Source organism: Rhineura floridana, chromosome 15, assembly GCF_030035675.1.
Source record: "Rhineura floridana isolate rRhiFlo1 chromosome 15, rRhiFlo1.hap2, whole genome shotgun sequence".
Classification (NCBI taxonomy): domain Eukaryota; kingdom Metazoa; phylum Chordata; class Lepidosauria; order Squamata; family Rhineuridae; genus Rhineura; species Rhineura floridana.
In genome coordinates this window covers 20,301,630-20,320,898 of record NC_084494.1, presented here as the reverse complement: position 1 = coordinate 20,320,898, position 19,269 = coordinate 20,301,630, and the positions used below count along the sequence as shown (strand labels likewise).

Below are 19,269 nucleotides of genomic sequence, written 5' to 3'. Positions count from 1 at the left end.
CCCTCTGGTCCTCTCTACCTGGCCCTCAGGACTCTGCCCAAGCCATGGCCCCCCAGGCCACACCCCTCACTGGCCCTGCTCTGTGCCCTCTTCTGATGATTTTACCTGGCTGAAATGAGTCCTTGAAGTGTGATAATACCTCTCACTTGCCTTAGATGGAAGATGGGGAGTGGGGTGTGTCTGGCCATGCCCACCACTGGCATATGGCCCACAGAAGATTGCCTATAAAGAAATGTGGCCCTTGGGCTGGAAAAGGCTCGCCACCTGTTTCCTAAAGGGACCATCAGTGGCCCCATCTCCAACCTTCCCAAAGGCTACCTAAGACCTGCATGCCCAGAAGGCAGGCAGAAGAGAAGCCCAGGATGGGGAGGTCAACCATTTCTTCTTGGGAGCATGCAATGTCTCTACAACAGCAGCACAATGAGATGCTTTCCAAGTCACACAGCTGGGTGAGAAGAGACACAGCTGGATCCACCCATAATCACCAAGTAAACAGCTGGTGTTATCTTATTTTTTCTGTGTGTGTAAAAATAAACCCTCAGATTCCCAATAGTCCTCTGTGTCAACGACAAGGCATTTCCCAGAGGGATTGCCTGGCTCTCGGGTCAGTCACCCAGCCACATGTTGACCTGCCACAACCCAGAGAATAAAAAGCCCTCTGCTATATACAGAGATCTCAGCTTCTGAGCTGTGTAACTACATAACTAGGTCTTGGAGAAGGGCCTTTCCTGTGCAAAAATAAAACCATACAGTGTGTTGATTTTGCAGTGGGTTTATAGTTCTTTGGGAAGCTGAACTCCAACTTGCTGAACTCCATTTTGCAGACCTCACAAGGATTCATAGAGAAGGCATGTAGAAGGGCCTTTTTTGTAGTGGGGCCTTGACTCTGGAACCATCTCCCCCTAGAACTGGGGTCTGATTCCTTGAATACCATCCTCAGTTTTCTTGCATTTTCAAACAGTACTGAAGTCACCTTGTGAATGCAGTCACCCTAAAACATGGGTAGGGGTGGACTGGACCCAGTCGACGGTCCCAATCTTTACCTCCTCCACCCCCGATGGGCCATCTTTGAGAGATGGATGGGGCTGCTCAGCTGTCAATCACCTGACATCACAATGTCACTACCTCCCACAAGAGACAACAACTTAGATGGCTTTAAAAGAGGATTAGACAAAATTCATGGAGAATAAGGCTATCAATGGTTACTCGCCATGATGGCTATGTTCCGCCTCCACTGTCAGAGACAGCATGCTTCTGAATACCAGCTGCCGGGGACTCCCAAGCAGGGAGACTGCTGTTGCACTCATGTCCTGCTTGTGGGCTTCCCACAGGCATCTGGTTTGCCACTGTGAGACAGGGCGCTGGACTAGGTGGGTCTTTGGCCTGATCCAGGAGGGCTCTTCCTATGTCTGGTGTTCCATTTTCCTTTGTTTGTGAACTTTGGGCGAAGACACAGTGTTTTGCAGGCACTGGCAATCAGGTAATTGCCTGTGCTTGCAAAACCCTGTGCCCTTGTGAGCACCTCTGTGAGCTTCACCTGCCCCACCTTGCATCTTTACCTGCCCCACACCTGACATATGTGATGTCAAGTGTAGGGCAAGTCGGCATCGCAAACGGGGGAAGAGTTCTGGTGGGTCATTTATGCCCATGGGCTGGTGATCTCCTGCCGGTGCCCTTAAAGGTGGTTTAGACAAAATATTTTACAAAAACTAATAGTTAAACAGCCAGAGACCAGCAAGCAAAATGAAGAGCCCACTGTCTGCTAAGCAGCAGATTCAGCCAATGAACCCAGCCGCAAGCAGTGTTCCCCATCCCATAATGCTTCTTCAACCTCCAGCCACCACACATAACTTCCCAGGCCAGGAGTGTCACTCTTACATTGTTAATCTCTCAGTCTACCTCTCCAATACACATACATTTGTTAAATAGCAGGTTGCCTGTTGCTAAAAGGCCTGACTACTTCATTTTACGGTGATCCATCATTCCCCAGAAGTACCCTTTGATATAATAGGGTATTTATTTATTTGGATCGCTACCGGGTCTCCATTCATAAATTTTAAGAGGTAGCTGTTAGCCGCCGCTGAAATCAATTAAGGCTACACCGAGCAGCAAGCTCAGGAAGGCGGATTTGAATGAGGGGCCGAAGCTGCTTTTACCTAAAAAGCAAAACAGGCTCCAGTCCTTCCCCAAATGACAAGAAAAATAGGAAGGTGCTGATATCAACTAGGGTTGGAAAGATCTGTCTGTTTCGGTTCTCTCCGTTTCTCATTTTTTCAGTGTGAAATCTAGTTCTCTACATTTCTACAGCAATCTGCCAATTTAAAAAAAAAATCCTCATGAAGATTCTCCACCATTTTAGTGTGAATTTCTCCAAATAACACATTTTTGTAGGCAGTTCTGACAAAGGTACACATTTTTGCAAGGCATTTATCACCATTTCATGCCTTTTTGCATGTTCTTTTCACTCATGTATTCATTTTTATGCACACTTTCCCTTAATATATGCATTTTTGTAAATGTTCTTTAGTTGGCGAACTGCATCCCAAAATTCTAATGAATGCGAATTTCAAAGGATGGCTGTGTTTCGGTTCTCATATTGTTTCAGAAATTGCAAATTTGATAAATTCTGCTCGAAATGCGAACTGGATTGAAATTCTCACCCATCCGTAATATCAACTCAGACCACTGGTCCATCTTAGCTCAGTATTGTCCACACCATAGGTCTTCAACCCGTGGGTTGCAATCCTGAGGTCGGTCACACAAAGCCTTCCTTTCGCCTCCTTTCCAGGGGGAAGAGTTATCCCACTGCCTCATCGCCATCACCAGAAAACCTTCCCGGCTAATCGCAACAGCAGAGAAGGGAGGTGACAGAGGCAATGCAGGCAGACCATGGAGGAACACTCATAAAAGGCCAGGGCAGCTCTACAGCAACTGTCCTGCTCTGCTGCGCTACTGCTGCTTGCCTCACTGATGACCCTGTTGCAGGCTTAGCGGTGGAGGATAAGGAGGAAGGTGGCCTGTCCTGAGTTTTCCCTCTGACTCCCCTTTGTCTCCTTCAGCCGCTTCCCAGCTCCTCATGTGGGGAAGAGGCTTACCCAGTTCTAAAGCAGGTAAGGGGTGGGTGGGTAAGTGAAACGTAGGCTTAGCCAGGTAGGCTACTGTGAGGCCTCCTTTCCCTCCAGGCAGCTTCCCTCCCCAGCCCCAAGGAAGCTTCCCCAGCTCCACAGCAGCAGAGAAGGGCGGCAGTGGAGGGCTGCAGCACAGGCAATCTGCAGAGGAACACTCATGACAGGTGAGGGAAGCTCCACAACTACTGTCCTGCTTTGCCACACCACTGCTGCCTGCCTCGCCGATGACACTGTTGCAGGCTCAGTGGCGGAGGATGAGGAGGGAAGCAGAAGGCAGCAGGTTGCTTTCAGAGGAGCTTCCCCAGACTGTCCTGAGTTTGTCTCATAGTTTGCCTAGGCCAGTGGCCTCTGTCTCCCTCCCTCACTTGCCTCCTCCTCGTGGGGTGGGAGGAGGCTTAGCCAAGTCTAAAGGGGGTGGGAGAGGGGAAACGGAGAAAGCCTTAGCCAGGTCTAAAGGGGGTGGGAGTGGGGAAACGGAGAAAGCCTTAGCCAGGTCTAAAGGGGGTGGGAGTGGGGAAACAGAGGAAGCCTTAGCCAGGTCTAAAGGGGGTGGGAGTGGGGAAACAGAGGAAGCCTTAGCCAGGTCTAAAGGGGGTGGGAGTGGGGAAACAGAGGAAGCCTTAGCCAGGACTAAAGGGGGGAGGAAGGGGGGGAGGCTTAGCCAGGTCAAACCCCCAACTCATTTTTGCTCCCACCCTGTGGGCCAACTCTGACATCACTCTGGGACAATGTGGGGAAATTTTAAATGGCACTTCCCAGGCAGCTGACACAGCTGATCCAGGACCACCATCAACAGTGGAGGTTCAAGGTCCTTGTATTCATTTACACAGCCTTGAATAGATTAGGTCTACCTAAACCCTTATATCCCATCTCAGTCACTGAGATTATCTGCAGGAGCATCACTGGTCACCCCCCAAGCTGGCAAAGCTCATTTGACCACAACAAGAAATAGAACCTGTAGTGTTCCTGGCCCAGTCCTGTAGAATGCTCTGCAGGTGCCTTCTGCTTTAACCTTTAAATGCCTGCTGAAAAGATTTCTATGCCACCAAGCACATGCAGGCAATTAAGAAAATATCTTTCTGCAATAATAAACTAACGATCTCCGATTTTAAATTGGTACATGGTTTTTATTGTATATACGTATGACTGTTGTACACCACAGTGATTTTTTTTTTATGAATAGCGGTATACAAATATTTTTATAAATAAAATAAATAGCAATGGGCCCTTCCAGGTCACTGGCCTCCCGGCACCTGCCCAAGGATGCTATGTGCTGAAGCTGAGCCACAGTCCTGGATATGAAGAGGTCGAAGATGAGTGAGAAAAAAAAACCTGGTCTGCTACACAATAGCCATTTATTATGCTGGAATGTGGAGGATTTTGATGGGCCATTTTGAGGTAGGGGGTGAGAGGACAAGCAACATCAGACTGTTAGGCTTGGCACAGGAATAAACAGTTCATCAGAGCACTCCTTTCTCCATGTGGAACCCGCCCCCCATTGTCTTCATTTGCATCCCTCAGGTTCTAAAAACAAGACTTTTGCATTCTCTGCTCCCTTTACTAAGTGCATTTTAAAAGCACCAGACTGAAAATAAGTAAAGAAGAAGCTGTTATTCTATTCACAGAGATGATCATCATTTATACATGAATGGAATCTCAGCAGGCTTCCTAATTAGAGCACCCACCATTCTAGCCACATCTGGAAAGGTGACTGACCCGATTAATATTCAAACCAATCCTAGCTCTCGACACCCACTCATCATGCCCTAGGAAGCTGGAGCGCACCATGCCACAACTCTCACTCTCTCTCTGCCTCCTTCCCATTGCTGTCGTCTCCCAAGTGAAGCTGCTTGCCTCTTTACATGGGGCTCTCATTTCAGAATCCCTTCCCAACCCTCTTCCTACCTAGCAGGGGGCAGCTTCTGTCTCCTCACCAACATTGTTTCGGGAATGTCGGAAAAAGCCTCCTGGTGTTCCCCAACAATGGTCTAATTAGGACCAAACAATCAAGAGAAGTTCATTCAAACAGAACACACAATGTTCTATCACAGTGGTTCCCAACCTTTATGAGCACGGGACCCCCTTTATAAGCTGAAAAATTTTTGTGACTCCCCTCCCCCCAGGGAGGCAGGCTGGCTGCCAGGAATGAAGGGGGAAAGCAGCCTTGCTTCTTTTTGCTTCACAAAAAGCCCTCTCCTCTCATTCTAAGCAAGCGCATTTGCCAGTAGCAGCAGTGCAAGGAGACGGGAATCAGTGATAGTAATCCCCTCTTCTTCCTGGTAGCTCCACCCTCAGCCTCCTTTGGCATCTGCCATGTATTTTATAAGCAGATGCCTGCCCTTATTGCGCCTGAAAGACACTCTGGCGCTTCAGCAAAAGGCCTCCCCTCTCATTTGGAGCAAGGGGGAGGTGTCATCTGCAGCGGCAGTGGAAAGCAGACAGTGTCGAGGGAGTGAAGACTTTTTAAAAAAATTAATAAATAATTCATTTCTTTACTGTTCACGGCCCCCTCTGGATTACTTCGCGGCCCCCCTGGGGGTCCCGGGCCCCAGGTTGGGAACCACTGTTCTATCACAAGGAGGGGCGCAATGGTCATAGGCCGCCTTGGAAACATACCGCAGACAAAAGCTTAGCTTTTTACACCAAGGAGACAGCAGTGTGTTCCTTGCACAAGATTGCCCTTGATAAAAGGTCTTTCAATACCCGAAAAGCGTCGGGCTGCAATAAACAATTATTTTCATTTTGGCTGGTTGCAGGCTCAGCACTTTGAGGGTTCCTCTCTCCTTGTCTGCGGTGCATTTGGTGTGCCTTCCTCTCTGCTTTCCTGCACCTTGGAAACATAGCCGGGAGAGAGTCAGGGCTGCTGCCAATTTTAATGTTTAGTTAAATGTCATAAAAAAATTCCTGACTTTAAAGTACTTTTTTTAAAGAAGAAGAAGAAGAAATCTGCAGAGTAATTTGCAATTGGTACCTTGTTGGCTCCTCGCAACAACGCTGCCAGGTAAGTCTCTGCTATTCCTGTTTTACAGAGAAGTGTGAAACTAACAGTTATAGAACTCAAGGGCAACAGCAAGACAGTCTTTTGTGCAAACCTGGGGGATGAATTGGACATACTCTGCTATAGGCTTGCTTTGCAACCAAAAATTGAATCAATTCCACAGAAGTTGTGAAGGAGTTCACATATGCACCAGCTGTACCTATTTTCTGGACACTGCCCACTGGTACATCAAAGCCTTGTGTGGTCCCCGTTTTGGAGAATATAATTGGTACAAGCAAATCCCAAATTTAATCTGTGAAACACTGAGGGGTATGGGTTTAGACGCCACACATTTTGAGCGAGATAGTAAATCTAGTCTACTTTTTTAAAAAAAACATTTTTGTCTCCAAACCCGTCACATATAGGATCTTGAAGTATAAGACTAAAACCATGAGGACTAGAAATAAAATGTGTTTATTTGAAAAACAAGGCCCTTTCTTAGGGGGTTTATTAAGAGCCAAGTTGCAATGTAAGAGTGAATTTTTCTCTCCTAACACTTTATTATGGGATTTAAGTTTGAACTAGCAACACATATAGCACCTTAGACAAAATCACGGGAGGTTCATCTAGCTCTGAATCGTCACAACACAGACAGGCAATAGCTCTCCAGAGTTTCAGATAGGGGAGATCCTTCCTACCTGCTGATGCCGGTGGTCGAACCTGGGACCTTCTGCATGCAAAGCAGATGCTCTGCCACTGAGCTATGGCCCCTTCTTGTGGGGGTGGGGGGTAATTTGGCATCTCCAGATAGAAATGTAAAGGTGATTGATGGATCACAGACGACAATTTGCCAATGAAAAACTAGAGCAGACTTCATAATCTCCAACACACATTTCCTCCAAATCCTGAATCGAGTCCAAAGTCAACCCCAGGCACTGAATTTATAACTTGCATCCAAGTGACATTAGCCAGAGAAGACTTGGCTAACACCACCCCCAGCAGGAGTCTGAGGAACGTCACTGCAGAAATATGGCATTGTTTATTCTAGCACATCCATCATCTCCGGGAGTGTTTAGACCTTGGCTGGTTTTCCCCATTTCCCGTCCTGGTAAACAAGGAACACATCCATGCATGGAACAGGATTTCATTTCCTGTTTGGGTTGTGGAGGTGCTCTGCAATATCACACATATTGCAGTGATACAGATATGCAATGCACATCGTATACGCTTGCTGCGCTGTCCCAATAATGTGGCTGTGTGGCACAGCAGGATGCATAGAGAGGAGTTCCTAACATAAAAACCATTGCTGCGCACTGCAGTTAGGACACAGGAGAACATAGGAATATGCCTTATACTGGGTCAGACCATTGGACCATCTCAGTATTGCCTATTCTGACTGGCTGAGGCTCTTTAGATAGGGGACATTCCCAGTCCTCCCCGAAGATGCCGGGAATTGAGCCTGGGATCTTCTGTGTGCCTGGCAGATGCTTTACCAGTGAGCTACACTATTCCCATATTAGTTGTTTTTGTGCCTCTTAGTTTAGCATTTTAAATCATACGTTGCACTTACTTTAGTTGTTAGATTTTTGCAGCCTGCCCAAGGGCCATTTGGTGATGAGTGGGTACAAATACAAATCAGGTTGCATGCCAATGAAGTCATTGTGTGGGCAGAACAACTGCCGCTTGTACCAACAAAACATCCCTTCTCTCTTTTCCTCCCATGTGACTCCTGAACCCTCCACCTGCTCTGGGGGGAGTCTCCCAACCTCCAGAGACAATTGGGAGGCGTGTGGAGGTGCACACCGATGGGGAGGAAGTTCTGTTGTGCAAGCGGACGACGCTACACTTGTTCACTGTCTTCAACCCAGAGGGTTGTATCCAAACTACTCCAGCTAAGAGTAGGCCCACTGAAGTTAATGGGCATAACTAACTGAGGTCCAGTCACTCCACTGGGTCTACTCTGAGTCAAACTTAGCTGAATACAACCCGAAATAAAGAAATAAATAGGGTGGGTGCAACCAAAGGAATGGCTTCCATTTAGAATTGGTAACCTGCCTTTGAGTCCAACGGTTAAAAACTACAAAACTTCCTCTACTTTCTACATGGAACTCAGTTTCACCTTCGCTTCCACCGAATGGCCAGGCATCTGCAGGTTTTAAAAGAGCCAACTGTAAGCTCTTAGTCCCCATACCTTACTGTGATGTGCAGCACAATCCTATACAAGTTTACTCAGGAGGATGATCCCCTGAGCTCAATGAGACTTATTAAGACATTAAGCATTTGCAGAATTGCAGCCCAACTACGTGCAGCTGAAATAAACTCATGTTTTACTACTGCCTTCATATGCTTTCCCTTCCTCCGTTTGTTTTCCCCACATCAAATTTTAGATTGTAAGTTTCTTAGGAAGCACATCATCTCGGGATGTCAGAGAATTCTCTAATGAAAACAGAAACGGGAGCAGAATTTGCCAATGTTGTGTTATTCGTCCCATGTCCAGAACAGAAACCAATCCAGTGAATACAATCAGTATTTGCTATTCTTGTTGCATTCAGTCCATAAACAATATGTAACTGATTACATTCCCCCCTACATTTGCATTGTGTTTCCTTTACATTTAAAGTAATATGGGGGCACAATGTATCAACAATGTAGCTTACATAATTAATGTAATTAATTACATATGTTACTTAATCTTGCCACAGGAGACAGCAAAAACAACTTTTTGGCAGAACAGCAGGACAGAAAAAATGCTACACGTGACAAATTCAGGATGAAATGTCACAATCCTGCTTGGGATAGGAACTCTGTCCTCTTGCACTTTATAAAATGCCATAAATAACAATATTTATCATAGTTATTATTTCCTTCTAATAGCCAGTTTGGGTGGTTAAGTACCTATCTGAAAGCAAAATAAGGCAAATCAAACACAAGGGAGTGATGTTTGTACATTTGGAGGGACTCCCTAGGTATGCTGAAATATATACATTCATAAAAATTATACCACCACCTCAACCAGCATAACAAGGATCTGTGACAAAGGTAAAAAAACAACACCACATTTCGCTCTGCCCACTTTGGACTCTGGCTTCACACACAACTGGCACATTGCCCTCCCAAGGTTCCCCAGAAGGAAATGTGGCTTCTGAGTTGAAAAAGGCTCTCCGTCCTGCTATAAGCAGATCTATGCATACACAGCTTATAGGCTCTATGCAGTCCTTCGTATCAACCAATGGAAGACAGAACCAGTGGACACCATCTCATTTCAACCACCATCACTCAACAAGATTTCATTTCCTCAACTCGTAATGTTTGGACCATGAGTGCCATTGCTTATGGGGCCAAAACAGCACCAAAAACACAGGAAAGGGAGGTGTCAAGGAACCTTGAAGTTAGAAGAAATACAACACAAATATTTAGGGAGCATCACTAACATAGTCCAAAACATCTGGTTGGGGAAGGCTGAATTCGTCTGTGATTGGCAGGAGGAGTTTTCCCTACACAGAAGTCATTGCTTGGTGACGTCTGCAATCATCAAGTGACAAATGCACCAGCAGGGGCTTATGAAAGATTCAAGGTGAGAACCTAACTCATTCCAATAGCAGGGATGTCGCTCAGTGGTAGAACACCTGTTTTACGAGCAGAACAGAGATGCAAAGGCCCAGGAAAAAAATGGAAAAATTCAGGATAGAATGCCCCCTTTCTCTGGGTCTTCACATCTCTAGTGCAGAAGGTTCCAGGTTCAATCCCTGTCTGAAACCCTGAAAAGCCACTTGCAGTTAGTGCAACCAGTATTAAGCTAGGTGGACTAATGGACTGATTCAGTTCAAGGCAGCATGCCATGTTTTGATATATAAAGCAAAAAAACAGCCTCAGAAGAAGGTCCAACTCTCCTTGCCTGGTACACTTACAGCTTGATGGAACTAGCTGTAATCTGGAACAAGTTTGCAGCATCTGTTAATAGGTACAGATGGTTTATTTCATGTAACCTATCTAAATCACAAGAAGGGAACAGGAAGGGCTGTTGCCATATAGCAGCGTCCGTTTTATCCAGACACTGGAGCGGGGGATTCAAAACAACATTAGCCACAGAATGTATGCTCATGCGAGTAGTAGGTGGGGGGAGGAAAGCACACTGCAGAGCTGTATAACTAGAAGCATCTGAATAACCAAAGCTCATATAATGGGAATGCCACCACCACCACCCGAGGGAAGGGCTGCAGCCTAATGGTAGAGCATGTTGCTTCACACTCAAAAGATTCCCAGTTTAGTCCCCAGCCACTAAAGTCAGGAGCATTCAGACCATGGTATTTCCGATCTCTATGTATGGATGTGAAAGTTGGACAGTGAAAAAAGCAGATAAGAGAAAAATCAACTCATTTGAAATGTGGTGCTGGAGGAGAGCTTTGCACATACCATGGTCTGCGAAAAAGAAAAATAATTAGAACAAATTAAACGAGAACTATCACTAGAAGCTAAAATGATGAAACTGAGGTTATCATACTTTGGACACATAATGAGAAGACATGATTCACTAGAAAAGACAATAATGCTGGGGAAAACAGAAGGGAGTAGAAAAAGAGGAAGACCAAGCAAGAGACAGCTTGATTCCATAACTTAATGATTCCATAAGACCTGAACGTACAAGATCTGAACAGGGTGGTTCACAACAGATGCTACTGGAGGTCACTGATTCATAAAGTCACCATAAGTCGTAATTGACTTGAAGGCACATAACAACAACAAAATCTCCAGGTAGAGCTGAGGAAAATGCTGTATGTCTTAAACCCCGGAGAGCTGCTGCCTGTCACTGTAGATCATACTGAGCTAGATGGACCAGTGGTCTGACTCAGTATAAGGCAGCTTCCTGTGTTCTAAATGTTGCTGGGGTCTTTGAATGCCCGAGGGGAGTGTCAGGGATGTGTGTCTTTCCTTCGGTTCAAGAAAGGACATGCACAACTGAAGGAAAAAAGGCCATTGAGAAAACCCTACTGCAGTTGTCAGAGGAAAAGGAAAAGCCATAAACACACAAGGAAAGAACAGATGAAAAATGGAACCTGGAAAGCTGCCTTTTATTATTATTATTATTATTATTATTATTATTATTATTATTATTATTAATCATCCCGCCCTTCTTCCCAGAAGGAGCCCAGGAAGGCAAACAAAAACACTATAAAGCATCATAAAAACAGACATTAAAATATATTAAAACAAAATATCTTTAAAAACACGTTAAAACAAAACATCTTTAAAAACATCTTTTTAAAAATAAAAGCTTTATAAACATCTTAAAAAGCAGTTCCAACACAGACTCAGGCTGGGATAAGGTCTCTACTTAAAAGGCTTGTTGAAAGAGGAAGGTATACTGAGTCGGACCATGGATCCATCTAGCTCTGGACTGTCTACACTGACTGGCAGTAGTGGCTCTTCAGGCTTTCAGACTGGAATCAGGTCCACAGAGATGTCAGGGACTGAACTTGGGGCCTTCTGCCTGCTCTGCCACTGAGCTATGGCCCTTTAACAACCTAGTTAAAAGCTCCAAATCAAACAGATTCAGGGAAATTCCACTGCAAATTTTCCGCAGGAAATACAAGAAGAATGTAGAGTGGCCAGATGATGCAAGAGTCAGGAGACTGTGTTTTCATGTGGAGCTTGTGCAAAAACATTGCTTCCTCTCAGACAGCAGGACTGTTGGAACCATTTCACACACTGAGACATACCTTAACAACACTCTTTAGCCTGTGGGCCATCCAGATGTTGCGGCGCTACATTGCCCATCATCTCTGATCATCGGCCATGCCGAACGAAACTAGTAGGAACTGGGAGTCAGTGGAGACAGTGGCTCCGATGTCAGTGGGAAAGTGAATCCACTCTGGGTTTTAGTCAAACCTTTCAAGGAGTCATCCAAGGTGCATGCCTCGGGCAGCTCCTTGAAAGCTCAGGCGAAAACCTGGAGCACTTTCACTGCCCCACTAACATCGGAGCGACTGTCTCCACTGCTGGGAGTCCAGTAAGATCTGGAAGGCAACCGTTTCCCCATGCCTGCTTCACATACTGCTGGGGCAGGGGATCTTAGTCTGGGGAGGGGGCCTCTTTATGCAAGGCCTGCCCCAGCCCCACAACTGTGCTTCAACCTAGAGAGACAAATTTCTCACCCCATCCTCCAAGAGAACCAGTCTGAAAAAGAAAACTCTGCTTGCAACGTGTACAAAACCCCACTTTGACGAATGTGTTGTGCAGACTTTATCAGCATTTCAAAAACCTGTAGTGTCCACAGGCAACAATAGGACTAGCACAACAAAAGAGCACATGTGCACATCGTAAGAAGGGAAGCCTCTCTCAGTCCAATTCCAACTCTCTTAGGAACTCCAGCCTGTCTCCAGAGAAGAAGAACATAATGTTTATTATGTATTATTTTAATGGAAAAGGAGCTCTATGAAAAGAAACCGATGCAGCCAGCACATTGGACTCTCTGCTAGTGGGGGGGGGGAGAGATTTGAAAGATCACGAGTTTTTCCATGAACTAGATCCCACCTCGACTGCAAAATCTCCCTTCTCTTTCATTCAGATGTCACAGCTGAGAAACGGCTAGGTGGCAATAAGGCATGCACTACCCCCCCAACAGCATTCCAGAGCCATGTGCTCCATCTGGAGCAACTCTCCCCCTGCTACTGCCAGTAATGAGAAGCAGAAAGGATCCTAGTGAAACCACCAGAAGCTGGCCCACCTTCTCTGCATCTCTCAATACCCCTTGGGACTATTATACAAGCAAAACAGCCAAACCCTTTCGGCCCGAGCCCATCCACTATTCTGGCATCCGTCACAAGAAGAGCCCGTTCATTTCAGATCACAGAGGCAGCTTCTTAGAGCAAAACTGAACATTGTGCATTTATACAAGGGGGAAAAAAACAGCCGAACTAGGTATGGCTTAGGAAGCAAGTACGTCCAGAACACAGCAATCAGGAGGTTGTTGAGGATGCGAGGCTTCTTCCCCAGCGACACCCACAATCAGGTCAATTGACATTTATAGCCTTCCAGACGCATTTCACAAATACACCTGAACATCAAGCCAGAAGGAACCTTCACCAGGGAACACTAGCCAAAAACCCTCACAAAGTTTAAAAAAACTGTATTTTTAAAATGTAGCACTTCAGGGAGAGGCAAACAAATCTCCAAAATCCCCCTGCTTTTTATGTCCTAAAGGTTTTATTGCAAGCAATGTATTTTCAAAAACATCACATAAGCCAGGTGTTGAGCATGCAATATTGGGAATTTTAAGAATTAGAGTGTCATTAAAAATGTATTAACTTTTCAACATTTTGTTTCTTTCTTTGATTTGTTGGTTTGAAAAGAAAGGACATGACTCTCATTCCAGAGAGAAAAGGCACATAGTGGCTGCTCACAGGTCAACAAGATGGTAATTCATTTATAGCGAGCACAGATCTATTCCTAGCAAATATCACTGAAGTGGGTGCTTACAGGTCAAGAACACAGAAAGTCATCTATGGTGAACACGCATCTCTGCCTACCAAATATCATGCTAGGCAAGTTTGGATGTTCACAGGTCAACAACGCAGCAAGTTACCTATGTAGAGCACAGATCTATTCCTAGTGAATGAGAGGTAAGGTAAGTTTGATGTGTCAAAGGTGGATATCTCCAGCTGCTTTTTTCAAGACTTCAAAGGCCCCCAGGGAAAATAAAATCCAGCCTTTGCCTTCTGACAGCCTTTTACATGCTTTGCCTCTTCCCATCAGCAATGCCTGGAGGAGGCAGAAAGTTGACCCATTTGGGAGCATCTCTTTCTACAGAAATGATTTTCCTTTGGGAATAACGCTAAATCCAGAAAACATATTACCCAGCTACCTTCCTTTTCCTGATACTTCTCACCCCACAAAGTGCTGTCAGGACTTGGGCAGCATGCACGGCGCAGGAGGAGCACCTCAAACGGCACAAGAGCCTCCGGGCTGGCTGAACACTACAAGCAGCAGGAGTGATCCCTTAGGGCAGTGATATTTTCAAGAGGTCCCCATGCAACAGGATCCTCCATGAGGTGTATCCCAGAATTTATTGCAAGGAGACAGGGAATATTGGGAGCTGTGAGCCAAGTACTTAGAATGCCAAGATGTCCTGGAGACCCTTTTCATCCAGGTCAACCAAGAGGTGCATCATCATCATCATCACTGGGCAGGAGAAAGAGAAGCATCGCTCGCTGGTATCCTCTTTTCAAACCACACACACAAACGTATATTTGGGGGAGAAAACTGAGGGCATCAGCGAATCGGTCCTCCGTATCTTGTTTTGTCAGCTCCTCATTCCCGCGGAACACCGTTTCCAAGTGTTCGCTAACACACAAGACTCCAGCTAGGATCCTCCATAGCCCTTCCTAGGAGTAAGCCCCATTGAACGCAGTGGGGCTTACCTCCAAACAAACGTGCCTACGATTGCCCTGTCAACCACCACAGATAAAGTGAGAAAGAAAAAAAGTGAGGGGGGTCGATGAAACGCAGATTAAAGGGGAAAAAAAACAACCCTCAATTTTTTTTTAAAGAGAAAAATAAAACCTGAAATCATCAGCTCTTCAGCATCTTAAAAAGAGCTTGGGAAGCCAGCGGGGATATGGAGAAGTGGGGGAAGTCTAGGAGGTGAAGGATTTCTTTTCACGTTCAACTCTCTATAGACCCGGTGCCATTACTAGTCAGCAAAATCCATGGCTCTCGGGCAGTTCAAATCATTTTCGACAGACCCAGAAGCGAGAGCAGGGAAGGCAAAAGGAGATGGAAGGGGGGGGAGTTTTCCCGGTGGCTCACTTTACAGTCTCTGGGCGGACAGGAATTTAAACACACACACATACAAACTACCACCGTCTTCCCTGGACACGCCAAAAGACAACGAAAGCCAGCGAGGAAATTTACAAGGCAAACATGTCAATTTCAGACTCCGGCTAGCCGCTGCCTCCGGAGCTTGAGTTCCTGGACTCCTTTCCTGAATAAACCTCCGAAGTTAGCGAGAAGAGAGGGGCTGAGAGCACAAACAAGCTGAGCAATGAGAATTACGCGCACGCTCAAGCACACGCGGAACGCCTTAGCTAAACTCTCCAGGAAACACAGGATTTTAAAAACACAGGACCGGCGACAGAAAAGAGGAGGGGAGACAGAGAGAAAAAGAGTGAGAGATCCGAGGGTCTCGGTGTGCTAACCTGTAGGCGTTTCGGTCTCCAAGGAACAGATCTGGAAGGTTAACATGAAAATCAAAGCCCGGGTATTCTGCATGTTGTATTAATGCGGAAAGACCCCCCCCCCAAAAAAAGTTCTTTTTCTTCCTCCTCTTCTCTTTCGTTCAATCTTCTTGGCGCTCCCCCGTTTCTCTCTTCTCTTCCCCCCCCTTCGCTCCTTTTAAAAAAAAATCCTGCTGCCAAGTCTTCAGAAAAGCGTTTCTTTTGCTCTGAGGCGCGCCGGAAAGTTGCCGCGAGAAGCCATTGATTCCCCAGTTCCAGCTGAAATAGCAGGAGCTTGATTGGAACCGAAAATCTTCGCCAAAAAAAAAAAAAGGCACCAAACTGACGTCAGGCTTCCAGAGAAGGGAAGGCATAAAAGCGGAGCTGGTGGACGCCAATTCTGTACAGGAGGCGACTGCAAGGATTGGAAAGGCAGAGGTTGCCGCCTGCTGGTCGAAACGAGGAAGGACAGGCAGAACGCGAGGCGAGGGGTGAGCAAACGTACAAAGGAATACAATCCTGACCTACTTCTGTTGTTTACCTGTCTACAGTGAAAAGGTGTGTGTCTGTGTGCTAAAGCAATGAATTATTTTATATAAATATTAGATTCATAGACTTTGACCCCATCTGCAATGTACATTTAAAGCAGTTAACAGTCATGGCTTCCCCCAAAGAATCCTGGGAACTGTGAGCCCTGTTCCTCTCACAGAGCTACAATTTCCAGAGTGGTTTAACAGTCACTCCTTCTTCCCAGGGGAATTCATAGAATCATAGAATAGTAGAGTTGGAAGGGGCCTACAAGGCCATCGAGTCCAACCCCCTGCTCAGTGCAGGAATCCAAATCAAAGCATTCCCAACAGATGGCTGTCCAGCTGCCTCTTGAATGCCTCCAGCGTCAGAGAGCCCACTACCTCTCTCGGTAATTGGTTCCATTGTCGTATGGCTCTAACAGTTAGGAAGTTTTTCCTGATGTCCAGTCGAAAACTGGCTTCCTGCAACTTGAGCCCATTATTCCGTGTCCTGCACTCTGGGATGATCGAGGAGAGATCCCGGCCCTCCTCTATGTGACAACCTTTCATGTACTTGAAGAGTGCTATCATATCACCCCTCAGTCTTCTCTTCTACATGCCCAGTTATTTCAGTCTCTCCTCACAGGGCTTTTGTAGCTCTGCAAGGCGAATAGGGTTCTGCATCCTAACAACTCTCAGCTAATGACAGCTCCCAGGATGCTTTGGGGGAAAGCCATGACTGTTTAAAGTAGTATCATAGTCCTTTAAAAGAAATGGGGGTGCCACAGCATCTGATTGTCCTGATGCGTAACCTATACTCTGAACAAGAGGCTACTGTAAGGACAGAATATGGAGAAACCGATTGGTTCCCCATCGGGAAGGGTGTGAGACACAGGTGTATTTTATCACCCTATTTGTTTAAATGAACATACCATATAAAGAGTGGGATTGGACCAAGATGAAGGAGGTGTGAAAATTGGAGGGAGAAATATCAATAATTTAAGATATGCAGACGATACCATACTCTTAGCAGAAACCAGTAATGATTTCAAATGAATGCTGTTGAAAGTTAAAGAGGAAAGCACAAAAGCAGGACTACAGCTGAACATCAAGAAGACTAAAGTAATGACAACAGAAGATTTACGTAACTTTAAAATTGACAATGAGGACATCGAACTAGTCAAGGATTATCAATACCTTGGCACATCATTAACCAAAAGGGATACAATAGTTAAGAAATCAGAAGAAGGCTAGGACTGGGGAGGACAGCTATGAGAGAACTAGAAAAGATCCTCAAATGCAAAGATGTATAACTAAACACCAAAGTCAGGATCATTCAGACCATGGTATTCCTGATCTCTGGGTATGGATGTGAAAGCTGGACAGTGGAAAAAATGGATAAGAGATAAATCAACTCGTTTGAAATGTGGTGCTGGAGGAGAGCTTTGCGGATACCATGGACCACGAAAAAGACAAATAATTGGGTGTTAGATCAAACTAAACCAGAACTATCACTAGAAGCTAAAATGATGAAACTGAGGGTATCAAAGTTTGGACACATCGTGAGAAGACATGATTCACTAGAAAAGACAATAATGCTGGGAAAACAGAAGGGAGTAGAAAAAGAGAAAAACCAAACAAAAGGTGGATTGACTCCATAAAGGAAGCCACAGACCTGAACTTACAAAATCTAAACAGAATGGTTTATAACAGATGCTATTGGAGGTCACTGATTCATAGGGTCACCATAAGGCATAAGCGACTTGAAAGCACATAACATGCGCACACACTATGAATAGATTACTTTTGCATTTATTTTTATCACGGATGCCATTTTGCTGTTACCCTTTGTTGTACATCACTCTGGGCTCTGCAGTAGGAACAGCAATTCATAAACACATCAAATCATAACTGCACAGCCAGTGGGTCAGAGATGATGCAAGTTGGAGTCCAATAACATTTGGAGAGCCACAAGTTCCACACCCTCAAGACAAAGAGTAAACATTGTTTACTGAATTCAGTGGAGCTAACTTCTGAGCAGACATAAGAACATAGGAAAAGCTCTGCTGGACCAGACCAATGGCCCATCTAGTCCAAATATCATGTTCTCACAGTGGCCAACCAGATGGCTATGGAAAGCCCACAAGTAAGATCTGAGTGGAACAGCACCTCTCCCCATTTGTGATTCCCAGCAACTGGCATTCAGAGGCTTACTGCCTCCAACAGTGGAGGTAAAACACAACCACCTTGGCAATGTCAAGTATCTTGTTCTCACAATGGCCAATCAGACACGTATTTATCATTTATTTATTTATTACATTTATACCCCACCTTTCTTTCATCATAGGACCCACGGAGATATTGCATGTGATTCCCAGGCAGTCTCCCATCCAGGCACTGACCAGACCCAGACCTGCTTAGCTTCAGCAAGGTAGTGGCTTCATGTGCCTTCAGACCATAGCCTATGGGAAATCTGGAAGCAGAAGAACCCAAGTGCAACCATCCTTCTCCTCATATAAGGTTGCACTGTTAGCTGCCCTGCTCTGTCACACCTAGGACAAAATGCATCCTGCAGCCATTTCCTGCTCTTAGGGTAAAGCCAGAGATCAGTTCTAAAGTATGGCAAAGATGGTTTTGGCACACACCTGTTGCATTTGGAAGGATTTTTTTTTCCAGGGCAAAGTCTGTGCGTGCCACTTCCCCCACAGTCTGATCTTTGACTTTGTTGTCACTGTGCAATGCATTCCTTTTCTGCTCTGCCACCATCAGCACCAGAAATCTCTGTGGCATGAAAAGGTTGTGGACTGGAGATGCATTGCTTGAGAAGAGGGCATATAGGATTTTCGGCAGAAGACTATGAAAGTGGTCCCAGGGCATGGTCTGAAGGTACAGGATGCAGCGATCTTGCTGAAGCTAAGCAGGGACAGGTCTGGTCTGGTCAGCCTCTGGAGGGGAGACCATTCAAAAGCCTCACATCTGCTTTCTGTCATCGTGGAAAAGCCAGGGTATAAATTAACTAATATATCTAAACATATACTAATATATCTAAAGTGGACCTTTAGCATTGTGGCACCTACCCTTTGGACGTCCCTCTCCTTAAATATTAGATAGGCACCATCTCTGTTATCTTTTCAGCGCCTGCTGAAGACCTTCCTCTTTCAACAAGCCTTTTCAGTTGAGACCTTATCCGAGCTTGCGTCTGTGTTGGATTGCTTTTTAAGATATTTTTTAAGTTTTTTTTTTAAAAAAGATGCTTTTAAAGATGTTTTGTTCTAATATATTTCAAAGTCCATTTTTAAGATGTTTTAGAGTGTTTTTAGTGCTTTTGTTTGCCGCCTTGGGCTCCTTCTGGGAGGAAGGGAGGAATATAAATTTAATAAATAAATAATAATAATAAACACGAGAAGGGCTCTGTTGGGTTACATGAACAGCCTGTCTCAAAT

The 19,269-nt window shown here is 45.4% G+C and overlaps 1 protein-coding gene across 6 annotated transcripts in view; it reads right to left on the bottom strand.

The window, feature by feature from the left end:
* The window catches only part of PTPRU (protein tyrosine phosphatase receptor type U), a 580,511-nt gene that overhangs the window by 513,408 nt on the left and 47,834 nt on the right, over window positions 1–19,269 (bottom strand). The window contains exon 1 of one of the 6 annotated variants that reach the window (XM_061596135.1): window positions 15,300–15,635. The exons of the other annotated variants lie outside the window; for them this stretch is intronic. Within the exon in view, the coding sequence (XP_061452119.1) occupies window positions 15,300–15,372 (73 nt within the window). The 5' untranslated portion in view covers window positions 15,373–15,635. Of the gene's footprint in view, window positions 1–15,299; window positions 15,636–19,269 lie in introns of those variants that run through there. 6 annotated transcript variants of the gene reach the window in all.